The sequence below is a fragment of the Myotis davidii genome, unplaced genomic scaffold, assembly GCF_000327345.1.
Source record: "Myotis davidii unplaced genomic scaffold, ASM32734v1 scaffold125, whole genome shotgun sequence".
Classification (NCBI taxonomy): domain Eukaryota; kingdom Metazoa; phylum Chordata; class Mammalia; order Chiroptera; family Vespertilionidae; genus Myotis; species Myotis davidii.
In genome coordinates this window covers 4,316,274-4,329,493 of record NW_006299390.1, presented here as the reverse complement: position 1 = coordinate 4,329,493, position 13,220 = coordinate 4,316,274, and the positions used below count along the sequence as shown (strand labels likewise).

Sequence of the window (13,220 nt, the reverse complement as noted above, 5' to 3'; positions counted from 1 at the left end):
CACCCAGCAGCGCTGCTGATGCCTGAACGGTATGTGGAATGAAGTGGGCGGGCATCGGGAGGCCACTATGGCACGGGGCAAGCACTATGGGCAGTCTATCTGAAGTGTACCTGGCGTATAAGACGACCCCCCACTTGGAGGCATATTTTTCAGGGCCAAAAAATCATCTTATACGCCGGCAAATACGGTATGTAGCTGCATGCTAATATCCTCTGTTTTAGATACAAAAGATTAGAGATAGGATTTTGAAATACTAAGCCATGATCATATATGCTAATCCACACTACTTCTGCAAAATGCTTTTAATTTGGGGGAGGTTTGGGAGAAAATTTTTGAAATTTCATGAATATAAGGAAGAAATAGGCTAACTGACTTACCTAGTTTATCATAATGACTTGTTAACTTGCTGTATTCTTCTTACTAGAACTGTGTGTGTGTGTTCTCTCAGTGGTAAAGAAGCTTCTATGATCTTCCCCAGGAGTTCCTTTAGATTTGGAGTTTAAGACCTCCTTTACTTCCCTTCCATATTACTTTCTCTCTTTAGATGACATTGCCTAACAGAAATAACTGCTCTATTTATAAGAACTGGCAGGAAAAGGCATTACATTTGGTCCTGTTACCATGATGGAGACCCCTCCTTACCTTCAGAGAGAGAGAGACTGACAACTGTGCTCTCTCCAGCGTTCAGTAATATTGTGAACTTAACTGAGGAGCTGGATTTCTAGGGGGTATTAAAACGCTTTGAAGCCCATTAACCATCGTACTAACTTGTACTTTCTTTTTTCATTTCTAGATTTGAATATCAAGTCTTCCGGGTCTGGCTGTATAAAAGTCCAAAATATTGAGTGTGATAATTGCAAAATTGAAACTGAGCAGGGGACTAGCATCTTACAGTCTGTTAAGGTATAAGCATTTTTCTAATTTTGTGTCAGCATTATTTAAAAAACACACACCTTAAACTATGAACTGCAATATCAGACTAAAGCTGTTATTCTGAATATCATTTATTATGAATATTAAGTATAATTTATCAATCAGAAATTACTTGTAAAAAATTTGCATTGAAGTCAGTTCTGTTCTGAAAGTACAGAGGTTGTAGCAGCTTTGAAGGTTTTTTTCCTCATATTCCTTTTAGATTTCATTTTGAATTCTACAGTGAAACTAATAGTACATTTAAAAAATATTAGGTTAATCCTTGAGTTATCTCTTTTTATCAAGGGAGAAATTATGAGGCACTAAGAGATTGAGGAACTCATTTAAGTTTACATAGTAATAAACTGAGCTGAGATTTGAACTTGGGTCTTTCTGATTTCCAAGCTCATAATCTTTCCACTTTTCTTTTTTAATACATATTTTATTGATTTTTTTACAGAGAGGAAGGGAGAGGGACAGAGAGTTAGAAACATCGATGAGAGAGAAACATCTATCAGCTGCCTCCTGCACATCTCCCACTGGGGATGTGCCTGCAACCAAGATACATGCCCTTGACTGGAATCGAACCTGGGACCTTTCAGTCCGCAGGCCAACGCTCTATCCACTGAGCCAAACTGGTTAGGGCTCCACTTTTCTTTATTGTTCAAGCAAAATGTATGGCAATACTACATTTATTCTGCATTCTTAGAGAATAACTAAGAAAATATTTCAGGCAGTAGACCCTTAACTCATTGAATGCCACACATTTGCATTGTTTAAGTGCAGTATATTAATTGATCTTATACTAAATAATTAATAATATAAACATTTATTTTACCTATTTTGTTTTAAATATTTTTAAAATTTTTGTAATCTGCTTCACATTTTTGGAGGGGAATTAGATAAGCTTTAAATTATAAGACTAGCCAACGTTTTTGAGCCTTCACTTCTTTGAAAATCTGATGATTGTCTCAGAAAAGAAAAAAAACACACATATATGAAATTTTGCTTACAATTTCGTAGGTTTCACTGACTAGAAATTCAGTAGGCTTGGTTAAGAACTCTTGATTTAAAATATTAGTTGTTTTGGAGATACTCTTCTAATATTCATCAATTATCTGCTTGATAAAGACTATATTATATATTTTGATGCAAAGAATGGCCAGATAAGTGCTAAATGTTCTTATTAATAATGAAGAATATTAATAACAATGAACAGTAACAGTGGTTATTGTTGTCATCCTCCTCATCCTTTATGTGTAGTCAGTCAGTCAGTGGTCTTTGATTCCCAAGTTCTTTTTCAGTGAAGCTACTGGAATGCCCAGGTAGCTCTTTTCCCCCTTTGAATCCACATGGCTTATTTAATCTTCTTAAAGCAGTTGACATTCTTTTTTACTTGATGTTATTATTCCAAACAGTGCATTTCTTTTTAATTCCTGGTTCCTCTCTTCTGCTTTATTATTATTTAAAAAGAAATGTGTAACATGATAGAAATCTTACTGGCATAAGTCAAATTTATTCTTTTTCTCTATGTATTTTTATATTTGTCTTTCAGAGTCAAAAATTATCTGTTCAGACGAAAGGAGGCAAAGTGATCTGTCTGGGAACAATTTATGGAAATATAGATATTCATGCATCAGATAAAAGTGTAAGATTGACACTTTTTTAAAAAAAATAATTTCAGCTTTACATCAAGTTGGTTCATACAGTGGGTAGGTTCTACCAAATTTTTGGCATAACATTCCCTTTTACTGCATTTTAGTTCATTAGCAAGTGTTCATTTAAATTTCAAATTAAGGTGATTAAATATTATACAATTTAAATTTTAGTTTGTGATTTAAGTTTTTTGACAGTTATTTAGTTTCTTATTTAGAATCAATAACATCTTTAAATACTCAATATTTTATTCTAGTTCTGAAGAGATTTTTATGATCATGGATTAAAATGGATTATTAAATAATACCACCATAACTGGAATTAAAAATTCTCCTTACTAGTATGTGTTAGATTTATTTGAGTATTTTTCCAAAACCTGTTTACTTTGCTTTTAGGCAATTGAAGGATGATTTTCAAAACTCAGCTTTCTTCAGTATTTTCCACAAGATGGCACCACTAGATAGCATAGCATTACCGTTCTCAAAAATTTTTATTAGCCATATGCATTTTGGTTGTTATAGGAGCATTTGTATATTTTTAATCAACTTTTGTTGCTTTCTGTGATTTAACATAGTATTAAGAGTAAAGGTAAATTTTGAAGTATGAATTGTCACAAAATTTGTAAACATGATAATGTTTTAAATCTTTGAGAAACATATAAATCACCTTTTGTTCTGCACTTACATAGTTTACAAGGCTCTTTTGTTATACAGTTCTTAAAATCCATACTCAGTTTTATTCTCAGAGTAGAGGCCGGTGCCTGAAATTCATGCACGGGTAGTGTCTCTAGGCCTGGCCAATTGATCAGGGCCAATCGGGGCCTTCCTTTCCCCAGCTGCCGGCTGCTGGCTGGGGCCTTCCTTCCCCCATCTGCCGGCTGCTGGCTGGGGCCTTCCTTCCCCCAGCTGCTGGCTGCCGGCCGGGGCCTTCCTTGGTTCTGTGCCGCCCCCTGTTGGTCAGCACACGTCATAGTGAGTGGTCAAACTTCTGGTTGGTTGAACTCCCGAGGGGACAATTTGCATATTAGCCTTTTATATAGGATAATTGGTAGGGAGGAGTTGTGAATGTATCTTATAGGTAGATTACTGTTAGCATAATTAAACAAGGTAGATTATAACACTAATTGTTTCTACTGTTGTGACTTTTATTTTCTATTCTCAACCTGTGAGAGTGTTTAAACCCACACATTTATTCTTTAAATTAATCTAGTATTGAAAGACACTGCCTTGCCTTACAAAGCAGCTCTTTTGAGATGGCATTTAGTTTCATCTCTCAGACCATTGCTGTGGTCTTAGAGGTACAAAAGGGAAAGTGGACAACTTTATAGTTCCTTCAGACTCTGTACTTTAAATGAAAGCTCATGCTATCCTAAATGATCTAAGTTACCAGAATATTACATATTGACATTCAAATACAAGTATCAAAGAAGAATTTAAATTATATCTTAATTATTTGCTATTTTGAATATTTTGGCTACTGTTTCCACTCATTTCTTTCTTTCAACTTTCATGGTTAATTGCATATTCATTTAGTCCCACTTTCTATTATGCTACTTTGTTTTCTAGCTTGATTGAGTTTTATGTTGAATCAGTCTAGATCAGCGGTTCTCAACCTGTGGGTCGCGACCCCTTTGGGGGTTGAACAACCCTTTTACAGGGGTCGCCTAAGACCATTGGAAAACACATATATAATTTTTTATTATTTTTGTGATTAATCACTATGCTTTAAATATGTTCAATTTGTAACAATGAAATTGGGGGTCACCACAACATGAGGAATTGTATTAAAGGGTCGCGGCATTAGGAAGGTTGAGAACCACTGATCTAGATATTTTTTTCTAACTTAATAGTGTTCATTTTAAAGCATATTTCTAAGTTTAAGGAGTTTTACATAAAATAAATGCTTATGAAATACTAGAGGCGCGGTGCACAAAATTCGTGCCTGTGGGTGGGGGGTCCCTTAGCCCCACCTGCACCCTCTGCGATTTGGGATCTCTACACCTTTTTCTTACCTAGCTAACCTCTTCACATTTAAAAAAATTAACTGAAATACCACCTACTCTAGGAAATCCTCTTTGAACAAATCTCTTTATAATCTGTATTAAGTATTTTTCTTTAACAGCAACTTAGAGTGGATGCAGTGTGCTTCTGATTCTTGCATCTGGATTTTTTCTTCTTGCTCTTGTAATAGCAAAGCTTATCCAATTTACATTTGCCCTTCAGGGGTTTATATTTGGTTCAGTTTCTAGTTGGCTCCCTGCTTTTGTTTTTAAGCAATAAATTTGGGTTGTGATAGTAATATATAAACACTCAAATGCCATCCAGTCCCAATGACTGTGATGAGAGAGGCCCACCATTGCTGGAGACCTCTGATTTTTATTTAAGGGGCCTCACTTGTTCTGCACCTTTACAGATGGGTGAGTAGGGGCTGAGGGAATTTGAGGAAACCCAGACAGAATTCTCCTCCTAAAAGATTTTGCTAAGCTGGTGCCCAGGACCATCAGGCATTTGTCCAATTAAAACCCGAACTCACAGCAATAACAAAGGCACTGGTCTCCTACTGCTAATGCCTAGGGATCAAACCCTAGCCTGCAGGAACTCACCCCCGCAGTCAGGACTGGGCTGCTGGGTGGACCTGGGCTGGTGCTCCTAACTTTGGGGAGAGGGAGACTTCCCGTGGCTGCAGGCTAGAGGCCCTGGACTCCGCACCACCCACCCGAACAGGTCCATAGTGTAGGCTGGTCAGTGGAGCGGCTTCTTTGCCTGGGATCGCGGGGAGGCTTGGCCTGGCCTGTTCACCCCGTGATGGGCGCCGAGCTAGGGGGCATGGACTCGGACCGCTGCTTGGCGCCAGCACATGCGCAAGTGCCACAGGGCGGGAACATCCGCTTGGCGCCTGCGCCCGTAGGCCCGGAGTGGCCAGGGGCGTTCTGGAACCCTGGCTGCTCAGGGCCTATGTGTGGGCCTACAGGCTAGGAGTGGCCTGAGTCCCAAGGATGTTCCCGGGACTCAGGCCGCTCAGTGCCTGCATATGCAAATTAACCCACCATCTTTGTTGGGTTAATTTGCATACTCTCCTGATTGGTGAGTGTAGTGGAGGGATGGTCAATTTACATGTTTCTCTTTTATTATATAGGATGTTAACTTTTAATATACTACTTTCACAGACATATGCTTTGCATATTTGAGAAGCAGCATTGTGAATTGGTTTAAGAGCACAGAATTAAGAACGAAACTACTTGGGTTTCAATCCTGGTTCAGCTACTTACTAAGCTCTTTAACTTCAGACAAATTACTTAATCTCTATATGTCTGTTTTTTCTGGAAAATGGAATAATAGTAATGTACTTCACTCTAAGGGTTGTTATGAGGATTAAATGAGTTAATACAGCAAAGTACTTAAAATGATGTCTGGCATGTAGCTAACTCTAATATAGTGTTTACTAGAGGTCCACGGTGCGAAATTGCACGAGACCTAGACCTGGCGCGCCACGGGGCCCAGCATCAAGTCCCCGCCCACTTGCACGCGCCTCGCCGCACACGCAGCCTGCCTACCTTAAAAACCGTGTGGACGGAGATAAGAATAGTTTCCTGCCCTAACCTTCCCTTCTCAAGAGCACTTAAATTGACCTTCATTGGAAGATGAGAATTGAACAGAGCAACACTTAATTGTTCCCATGAAGAAATCATATGATGTTCAACAGGTGCCTTTTGGCATTTGGTCATTACAGCATCAAGGCGTCAAGGCCATGGGGTTTCTATACTAGAGATTATAATGATGGTGATAAAGGTAAATGAAACACATTTAACAAAGACAACTTGACCAGTCCTGGATCTACCATTAACTTTACTGAGACTTCTTTATTCATAAAACAGAGATGGTATTATTTGTTTTCCCCAGTCAACAAGATTATGAGAATCAAGTGAGCTCTGAAAACACTTAACAGCATTCTTAACATGTTATTTTATATGGAGTTGCTGTTTTGAAATTATATCATTAATTTCAGTACCCTAATTTTGGTACAGAGAAGATAGAAATTCATATGATTGGTGGATAAATTTAATGACATAGTTGTTAGTTGACCTCTCTTTGTAGGTTGGACTGCAAAGCTACAATGGTTCTTTAAAACTTGGTTTTCATTAGATGTAATGTTGATTTATAATAACTAAACTTATGAAAAGTTTTTCCTCTCATTTTCTTAGAAAAGGAAATTATAGTAATATCTCTCAGGAAGGTATTGATTTTAGGATCTATTTTTTCTCTTTAAATAGCTATTTTCTATTAATAAGCAAGCTATATAGTTTAATTCAAAGAGTCTACTTATGATTTGTTTCATTATCATTAATAACTGTAAATTAGAACCTCAATATTTTGCTGTAAACTGTGATGTCCTAAGTTTAATTGTTCTAATTATTATCTGATATAGTGCATTATATTAGTGAATTTTGAATTTGTTTGAAATTAATTTTATAGAATAATCAGTTAAAATTACTATATTGTGGTGGGGGAAGTGTACTTTCACTTGCTTTGGTGGGGCAGTGGAGGATATATTTCTAGCTTCCTACAGAGTAAAATATTTCCTATTTAATGAACAAAGTAAATCCTTGGCATTTTCAGATATTCATAGAGTCTCTTAAAGGCTATTTGGTTATAGGGAGAGTCTAATCAAAAGTGCCTCTTTGCCAGTTCAGTTTAGATTCAAATATTCTCTCAATGTTTATCTGTTTATCTTTTGGTGTCCCCTAAAACAGCTTCTGTGTCTGTAAAAACTGGAATATTCCTACTTGCTATCTACTTTGTAGAAGATTAGAAAATTTAAAAATATGCATAAGGCAACTTTTCATGAAGAAATTTTGTAGGTAAAAGATAAATTTTTCGGAAATTTTATACCTTTACTATAACACTGAAGAATGCCAAACATTGTATTCTCACAAATTTGAATATATCTATCTTTGGTTGATAGAATTATTGAAACTAAATTTAAAGTGAAAATTTTCGTGATCCAAAATTAGCTTAGAACAAACTGTAGTACGTAAAAAAGCAGTTGTGTGTGTATTATCCGATATAATAAAAGGCTAATATGCAAATAGACCAAACGGCAAAACAGCCGGTCATTATGACATGAACCGACTACCAGAGGACAGGTGCTCAATGCAGGAGCTGCCCCTTGGTGGTCATTGTGCTCCCACAGGGGGAGCACTGCTCAGCTAGAAGCCCTGAGCCTGGCTCACGGCTGGTGAGTGCAGCAGTGGTGGCAGGAGCCTCTCGCACCTCCGTGGCAGCACTAAGGATGTCCGACTGTCAGATATCCCCTGAGAGCTTTCAGACTGCGAGAGGGCACAGGCTAGCTGAGAGACCCTCCTGAGTGCACGAATTTCATGCACCAGGCCTCTAGTATATTTAATAAAAGTCCATTAAAAAAGAAAACTATATATTTCAAATCCAGAGGGCCAAGTGATTCTAATTTACTTCTGATAAGAACCACAGGGTACTTTTCTTTCCCTTTTCATATTTGTATTTGTTTTCTCATATTTTAGTATTCTTGAAACTCAATTCTTATTAAAAATATTTTGAATGCTTAACAGTTTTTGAAGGATATATTAGGAGCTGGTTATACCAATGCCCATGTGTTGAAAAAACAATGATGTTCTTTCTTTAAACACCACAGTGTAATACATTAATTTGACCCTGGGCAAAACTGGCAAGCCTTCCTGGTGATTTCAGTTTCTATATTAACAATTTTATATTAACATTCATTTTATGCTTAAAAACATTTGTTTAAGATACTACAAATTTGATTTGCAATTCTAAACTAGCTATCTTCATTTTATATTGTGCACAATGTGTGAGACATAAATGCATACCACATTTTGCTAGGGAAACTTAGGGATAAATACAAAATTCCTTCCATTTTGTTCAGTGGAAAGCTACTGCCTTATTAGATGTAAAGTGGAAAAATTCTAAAAATAATAGTGCATTCACTGCATTAAACAATGAAATAAGAAAAAACATGATAGTCTAATAAAATCAGATAAAGTATGCTAAAATTCAAAATCCCTTATTTAAATAACAACAAAACAAATTTGAGGTATAAGAGGACTTCTTTAATCTGATAAAAGAGATCAAAAAGGTATCTATAGCAAACATCCTACTTGATACAATGTTGTATTCCTGAGAACAGGAATAAGATGAGAATTCTTGCTGAGAATTCTAATCACCACTGAATTAAATTATCACTTGTAGATAATATAATTATGCACGTAAAAACATGTTTCTAATTCAGATAAATTATTAAAATTAGTTTAGTAAAGTTGTTGGACTTAAGGTCAAATAAAAAAGCCAAATAAGGTCAAGTAAAATTTTAAATATCTTTTATAGTAGCACTTAGAAATATCAAATAGGAATAAATGTAACAAAATATGAAAAATTACATAGAAAATGTAAAACATTAAGAGAAATTAAAGATCTAAATAAATGAATATAATGGGTCTATTTCACATTCTACAGAGAGTGCACTGTCACTCTTAATCTTGTAATTGATAGAGTCAGGGAATCAAAGCCAATAAAGTGATTTGGTACTAACTTTTTATGTAGTTACCTACTACTTCTGTAGGTACCATTTTGGCTTTTTACCAGTATCCTATCTAATAAAAGAGAAACATGGTAATTGGCGTACGACCGCTACCCTTTTCATTGGCTAATCAGCGAGATATGCAAATTAACTGTCAGCCAAGATGGCCGCCGGCAGCCAGGCAGCTTGAAACTAACATGAGGCTTGCTTGCCTCAGTGATGGAGGAAACCAACGTTCCCCCCCTGCCGCTGCAGGCCTCTGAGCCTGCAGTTTGAAACATTTTAACAAATATAGAAGTTAAACAAAACCCCAGAAACCAGCTTTCAGCGAGCTGGGATCTCAGAGCTGGAGTCAGAGCTGGAGTTATACATTGTTTCACTTAAGAACCGAAACAAACTGATACCTACTTTCAGCACTGGCGGCCTAAGAGCTGGAGCCTCAGAGCTAAAGCTGGCCCAGAATTAAAAAGAAAAAAAGGAGCAGTTGGGAGCTTCTGTCACCCGCCAGCCTGAAAACAGCCCTCAGCCCCTCACCCAGACTGGCCAGGCACCCCAGTGGGGACCCCCACCCTGATCCAGGACCCCCTTCAGGGCAAACCAGCCGGCCCCCACCCGTGCACCAGGCCTCTATTCTATATAGTAAAAGGGTAATATGCCTCCCAGCACCGGGATCAGCGTGACAGGGGGCAGCGCCCAAACCCCCTGATTGCCCTGCGGCTCTGTGTGTGACAGGGGGCAGTGCCCCAACCCCCTGATCGGCCCTGCTCCGTGGGTGATAGTGGGAGGTGCCCCAACCCCCCCCCCCCCACGGGCCCTGCTCTGTGCGTGATGGGGTAGAGCCATAACCTCCCCATCGGCCCTGCCCTGAGTGTGAGAGTGGTGGCGTCCCAAGCTCCTGATCGGCCCTGCTCTGTGGGTGAAAGAGGATGGCGCCCCAACTCCCCAATCGGCCCTGCTCTGAGCCCAACCAGGGGCTGCACCTAGGGATTGGGCCTGCCCTCTGCCACCGAGGAGCAGGCCTAAGTCAGCAGGGCGTTATCTCCCGAGGGGTCCCAGACTGTGAGAGGGCACAGGCCAGGCTGAGGGACCCCCCCCCTTCCCTCCGAGTGCACAAATTTTTGTGCACCGGGCCTCTAGTTTGTTTTATAATGAACTAATTTGAGTCTTTCTCTTACTAGACTGTGACCATAGATAAACTGCAGGGAAGTTCTGTTAATATATCTACTGAAGATGGTTTGCTGAAAGCCAAGTATCTTTACACAGAATCATCATTTCTGTCTTCTGCTGCTGGGGATATTACATTAGGAAGTGTTCATGGTAAGATGACAACGGCCTAATACTTCTCAGACTTTCCACATAATGTACATTTTAAGAGATGACTCTCTGTCATTAAAGGATCTGCCATTAGGAAGTTGGCCCTCTAAATGATTAATTACAGAGTAACCATCTTTTAAAAAAGCCATAAAATAAAATGACTTATAAGCTATTTAATTTGGGCAAGAAATTGAACATTATGCTATTATACATGAGAGTAATAATGATTCTGATTTTTAATGAATTTTCTTATAAAAAGAAATCAGCAGTAAGGAAATATGAGCAGGAGATATTTAGAGGAAAGCACAAATAAAAGCAGTGTTAAAAATAAAGATGGGTTGTCAGTGGTTGCTTTTATGTTATGATAGGGAAAGGTAAGTATTAAATAAGTTAATGAAATACTTGGAATCTAATTATAGTAACTTAGTGATAAGTTACTAATTCTGACTAAAATATTTTATGTGTGTTAGTACTGGCACCAGGTCTTTTCAATACTCTATGCTATTTTCAGTTTTCTTTGATTAAATATCATCTTGTGACTATCAAAACATGTCTCTGTGGACAAGTAATATTACTTAGTTGATTCATTTTATTGAAAGAAGAGAATATGGTGAAGAAATATGGCAAAGGTCATGATAGTAATTTGTCACTCAGCATGCCTCTCAAATTTCCACATAGCAGATGATTCAAGTTTAAGCATGTTTCCTGAAATATATATAGATAGAATTAAATGCCTTTTGGGCCATTTTCCAGGGAGTGTAGCCTGAAACATTTTCCATATATAGACCAATTATTTAACTTTTATCGGAAAGCTGAGTATTGGGATCTATACACTTTGGCAAAACTTCCAGATTTTAGTAGTGAGCATGAATTATTAGGCAATACTACAAAAGCATGGCTAGTGCTAGCCAATCTGAATAGCAAATTGACAAATAGTCTTACAGTTTAAAAAATCTTGTCCTAGCCGTGTGGCTCAGTTGGCTGAGTGTCGTCCTGTGCACTGAAAGGTCCGCTGGTTCGATTCCCAGTCAGGACACATGCCCAGGTTGCTGGTTCCATCCTGTATGAGTGGCAACTGATAGCTGTTGCTCTCTCTCTCTCCCTTCTCTCTCTCTACAATTAATAAAAAACATGTTTTTTTTTAAATCTTAGGAAATGAGTACTTACATTCTTGAAATAATTCTTGAGCCTCAATTTAATAGTTGTACTTCATCAACCATTATTACAAAGTTAAGGTATTACTTAAGCCCAAAATAGCTTAAGTCCAATAGCGCTATATCGATAAAGCAAATAGTTTTGTTACTTATTTATTTTTTACTCAGCTGTGCCTTGAATAGTTCTGATAATTTGTAACTTTTCATATTTTAACAATGACTTTTTTATAAGCATTGTGTTTCTGTCCATTGTAATTAAAAGTATTGTACTTGCCAAAACCGGTTTGGCTCAGTGGGTAGAGCGTCGGTCTGCGGACTGGGGGGTCCCAGGTTCGATTCCGGTCAAGGGCATGTACCTTGGTTGCAGGCATATCCCTGGTGGGAGATGTGTGGGAGGCAGCTGATCGATGTTTCTCTCTCATCGATGTTTCTAGCTCTCTATCTCTCTCCCATCCTCTCTGTAAAAAATCAATAAAATATATTAAAAATAAAAAAAATAAAAGTATTGTACTGAAGCCCTACCTGAGTCTGTCAGTTGGTTGGAGCATTGTCCCAGGCAGTAAAAAAGTTGGGAGTTTGATTCCTGGTCAGGGCACATACCTAGACTGTGGGTTCCATCCCTGGATGGGGTGCATATGGGAGGGAACCATTGATGTTTCTCTCTCACATTAATCTATCTTCCCTCCCTCCCTTCATCCATCCCTTCTTTCCTTCCTTCCTTCCATCTCTGTAAAATCAATAAGTATATCCTCAGATGAGGATTTTTTTTAAAAAGTAGTACTGTACTTAATGTATTGAGTAGCTTTTAATGGTAAAGCAATTCTTTATCAAGTCAGATTTAATTAACACCCATGATAAGAACAACTGCTCTCTGCAATGCCGTGTTTATACTAAATTCATTAATGTTTAATTTTTACTTTTTGCTTTCTTTTAAGTTAGGTAATAATTGCATTTGGTACAGTTTGTCATTAATAGTTTACATGATACTAAAACAGATGCACAAAGGCAGCCCTCAAAATATTCCAGATCTCTTGATTACTTAAAGTAGCTGAAATAAGGAAATGAATTGTAGGGATAAAAGAGTTTATCATTCCTTAGTCTTTGTAAAGCCTTTTATATTTACTGACTTTACTATGAAGTTAAGTACCTTTCCTTGGGAGATTTAAATCTGGATCAGACCTATATCATCTTTACTCTCAGATTGGGTTTCTTGAAAGCAGACTCTAAGATGAAAATTAGAGTATAGCAATTTACTAGGGAGGCCTTCAATGCCATGCAAAGAAAGGAAGTCCAATTTCCATGGAAGTTGGACTGTGATGCAGTCTCAACAACCCCAAGAATGAGCTCTGAAGCTGGGGTGATCCTCATAATTGTCTCAAATTGGGGAGAGGAGAGCTGGACCTTTATTTCCCCAATTATTATGTGACCGGATGGGGACTGGACCCAGAGCAGGTCTACCTCAGGCCGGCCTGTAGTGTGTGGGTTATTGACTTTCTGCAGGAAAGATTTCACATATGAGTCCAAGTGATTTTGAGAGTACATTTATTAAAGCTGCGGACAGTGGAGCAAAGGAAGGACTTACGGATAGAAGAAATAACAGGAGAGAGCTTAGGT

The 13,220-nt window shown here is 38.0% G+C and overlaps 1 protein-coding gene across 1 annotated transcript in view; it reads left to right on the top strand.

Annotated features, from left to right (window-relative positions):
* The window catches only part of FAM185A (family with sequence similarity 185 member A), a 44,773-nt gene that overhangs the window by 5,737 nt on the left and 25,816 nt on the right, over positions 1-13,220 (top strand). The window contains exons 4-6 of the mRNA XM_006774948.2: positions 794-903; positions 2,468-2,560; positions 10,317-10,455. Of these exons, the coding sequence (XP_006775011.1) occupies positions 794-903; positions 2,468-2,560; positions 10,317-10,455 (342 nt within the window). The remainder of the gene's footprint in view (positions 1-793; positions 904-2,467; positions 2,561-10,316; positions 10,456-13,220) is intronic.